The sequence below is a fragment of the Plecotus auritus genome (assembly GCF_963455305.1).
Source record: "Plecotus auritus genome assembly, chromosome: 10".
Taxonomy (NCBI): domain Eukaryota; kingdom Metazoa; phylum Chordata; class Mammalia; order Chiroptera; family Vespertilionidae; genus Plecotus; species Plecotus auritus.
The window spans coordinates 30,820,588-30,824,318 of NC_137785.1; the positions used below are offsets into that span (position 1 = coordinate 30,820,588).

A 3,731-nucleotide genomic window follows, 5' to 3' on the forward strand; every position below is an offset into this window, starting at 1 on the left:
GCAGCCAGAAGGCCCAGATCAGCCCTGATCACTGGCCAGGCCGAGGGACACAACCCATGTACGAATTTCGTGCACCGGGCCTCTAGTTGAAGAATAAAAGGAAGTAGAAATCCTCTTTTCTGAGAATGAGTAGAATTACAGAAGAAATTGCTTAGAAAAAAGAAGAGACTCTGATTTGGGAAATGGGAAAAATGCCTAGGATTGAAAAGAAATTCAGGAATTGGGTTTGGAAGTCTGAGTGAGGGCCTCTAGGGTGAGACGAAAGATGCAGGCGCCTTTTCCTTCGGGTTGGAGAGGAGACAGTGCTCAATTACTGACCTTCCTCTCTCTGGTCACATGACTTGTGCGGGTATAAAAGCTTTCTAGCAGCCAGGTTCCTTACAATATTTTCCTGTGTGAAATGGGCAGTAGCAGTGGCTGAAGCTCTGTTTCTCCTTCCCAGCAGCTTTCAGACTTTCTTTTCCAAGAAGCCATCTATCCAGAACGAAGACAAGGCAAGGCAGCTAGCTTAGTGCTTGAGCTCTGGGAAGTGATGGCAGGATCAGGATTGGGAGGAGACAGTATTGAACTGGAGGAAATCTGTCAGAATTGAATATAAGGAGACGGGAGCCAGTGTGGGGGCAAGGAAAAGAGGCCTGGGACATCAAGCCTGGAAGAGGATGGAGGGGCCAGACTGTGTGGGTGGTGAGGGTCATAACCAAAGTGGAAACTGAATTACCCCGTTAAGAAGAGTTCTTCTGTTTACAGTCAAAACCCCAGGCTCAGGAGCCAGTGACTGCCTGCAGGTTTTCCTGAATATTCTCTAACTTTCTGGGGGACAAGTCCCCCAAAATAGTGCTGGTTCACTGTTCCTCCTACTGCCCCCACCCCCATACTTAACTGGCTTCCTTTTTTAGTACAGTCCCAGAGTCTGGTATTGGACAGAGGAGGAAACGGTGGAGGAGAATCTGTGTTCTGTAAAAGGAGAGGAAAACGAGGTAGGGAGATGGGTTGGGGACTGGGCACCTGTTTCCTTGGTGTGTGGGGGGTTGTGTGGCAAGTCAGCACTGGGTGGGGGCCTGGTTCTCACAGCGTTCTCTGTGTGAGAAGGCTTGCCTTTTCTCTCTGAAGATCTCTGACTGAGGAAGGGACTTAAGGAAAGTTGGAAACTGATATCAGTAACTTCCTGTATCTGTGAGGAGAGCAGGAGAAAGGCTGGGAAACCAGAGGGGAATTCCCTTGGGAAGCCAAGGGTTGGTCTCCCCCAGAGACACATGATGGCAAACGTAATAACTCGCAGTTAATATCCCGCCCCAGGCAAAGTCAATAATTGCTCTGGGCAGTTCTAGCAGGTGTTGTGAGCAAGCAGTGGTGGCAGCAGAAAGCCTGGGCCTGGGAAGGGGAGCTGCCAGAGAGGATGTCCTCATCCTGAACCGGAGGCAGGTCTGCAGGCTGTGAGTGGGGACTCCTGACCCTGCCCTTTCTCATCCTCTTCCAGAATAGTCATGCCAAACTTGAAGAGCTCCTTGATTCTCTCGGCCTACATCATCATCTTCCTCACTGGTCTTCCTGCAAACCTCCTGGCCCTGCGGGCCTTCGTGGGCCGGGTCCGCCAGCCCCACCCTGCACCTGTCCACATCCTCCTGCTCAGCCTGACACTGGCAGACCTTCTGCTGCTGCTGCTGCTGCCCTTCAAGATCATTGAGGCTGCATCTGACTTCCACTGGTATCTGCCTGAGATTGTCTGTGCCCTCACAGGATTCGGCTTTTACAGCAGCATCTACTGCAGCACGTGGCTCCTGGCAGGCATCAGCATCGAGCGCTACCTGGGAGTGGCTTTCCCCGTGCAGTACAAGCTGTCCCGTCGGCCTATATATGGAGTGATTGCTGCTCTAGTCGCCTGGATCATGTCCTTTGGTCACTGCACCATCGTGATCATTGTTCAGTACTTGAACTCGACCGAGAATGCCACAAATACAAATGAAATTACCTGCTATGAGAACTTCACCGAAAAGCAGCTGGAGGTGGTGATTCCTGTGCGGCTGGAGCTGTGCCTGGTCCTCTTCTTCATCCCCATGGGGGTCACCATCTTCTGCTACTGGCGCTTTGTGTGGATCATGCTCACCCAGCCCCATGTCGGGGTCCAAAGGAGGCGCCGGGCTGTGGGGCTGGCTGTTGTGACACTCCTCAATTTCTTGGTGTGCTTTGGGCCTTATAACGTGTCCCACCTGGTGGGGTTTTACACGAAGAAAAGCCCCAAATGGCGAGCAGAAGCTGTGGTGTTCAGTTCCCTCAACGCCAGTCTGGACCCCCTGCTTTTCTACTTCTCTTCTTCAGATGTGCGCAGAGCCGTTGGAAAAGGGCTTCAGATGCTGCGGCATCAGGGCTCCTCTCTGTTGGGACGCAGAGGCAGAGAGATAACAGAGATGACAAGTGGGGACAGGGGTGTGAGTCAAGCAGAAGGAGGACCGAGTTCTGACTTCACCACAGACTAGGGTTGTGCATGGACCTTCAGAGGTGCTGGGGGCTATGTATGGGTTGAGCGGGCTGGGAGAGGGAGAGGATGAGGGTTCTGGATTCAGGAATCCTTAGACCAATCCATTACTGAGACTATACAAATCTCTCTTACCAGCTGGATATTTCTTCCTGATTGAATTTTCCTTCCCAATGGAACACAGCTCCCTGACCAAAGAAGAAATGGTTAGGAATAGAAGCACTCTCAGACCATGCTTTGAAAGCAAGGTGGCTATTATGAATTCAGTCCTTATGAGGTGGTCGGTAGCTGGGGATGATCAGACTGAAGCAGAGAATCCTAAAGATCTTGCTATAAGCTTTGACACCACACCTAGACACTGGCCTAGCTGTTGATACTATAAAGAAGCCAATGGGAAAGAGATGGAAGAGAAATACTAAATGAGGTCAAAGGAGACTCAGGGAAGTTCTGAGCCAAGGGAACTTGGAGGAGGGGCTGAGGGCTTGATTGGGTTGCTAATGCTTTAGATTTCTAATGTATCGATCAGACCTGCTGCTTTGTAACTATGCTCCCGCTGTCTTCATGTATGTATCTTGTTTACCCCATTAAACTGGGAACTTCTTGAGGTCTGGGTCTTGTCTTCTCCCTCCATGGCACCTCACACAGGTCAGGATACAGCTTGGCACCCATCAGACAGAGCTCAGGACTGACTAGCACAGGAATAGACAGCCTGGTCTGGCAGATTGAAAATCCTATATAATAAAAGGCTAATATGCAAATAGACCGAATGGGGGAACAACTGAACAACCGGTTGCTATGACCACCAGGGGGCGCATGTGGAACATGGAGGGCCTTGGCAGCGGCGGAATGGTAGAGCAGGTGAGCAGGAGCACCAGACCAAGGTGGGGCACCTGTTGCTGTCATTTGGGCAAGCCTCTGGTGGTTACTGAAAATTCTTTGCTCCTGTGTGCCACAGTCCCACCCGGTGCTCACACCTGCTGCCGGCGCCAGAGCTGCCGCTCGCACCCGCTGCTGGCACCCGGCACCGGCCCCGATCACTCAGTGCCGTCAGTGGGTGTGAGAGGTGGCTGCTGGCCCTGATGGCCCCTCAGGGCTCCACCTTCCCCTGCTCCTGAGGGGTGATCAGGGCAGCAGCCGCTGCTCGCACCCGCTGCTGGCACCGTCAGCACATGGGAGAGGCGGCAGGAGCGGGGCTGCCAGCAGCAAATGGGGGGAGGGGCTGCGGCGGGAGGGGCCGGGCTGGGGTGTGGAGGATGGG

General features: G+C 52.9%; 1 protein-coding gene across 1 annotated transcript; it reads left to right on the forward strand.

Moving 5' to 3' along the window:
- The first annotated feature begins 896 nt into the window (after positions 1-896).
- Positions 897-3,076, forward strand: LOC308235826 (free fatty acid receptor 2). Its single transcript, XM_080644978.1, has 2 exons — positions 897-977; positions 1,478-3,076. Exon 2 carries the CDS (start codon positions 1,485-1,487, stop codon positions 2,472-2,474), a length of 990 nt encoding a protein of 329 aa, XP_080501104.1. The 5' UTR covers positions 897-977; positions 1,478-1,484; the 3' UTR covers positions 2,475-3,076.
- Positions 3,077-3,731: the final 655 nt, after the last annotated feature.

What these genes read in the sequence shown, in the direction of transcription:
- LOC308235826 (XM_080644978.1), top strand. Translation starts at nt 1,485, where the DNA reads ATGCCAAACTTGAAGAGCTCCTTGATTCTCTCGGCCTACATCATCATC.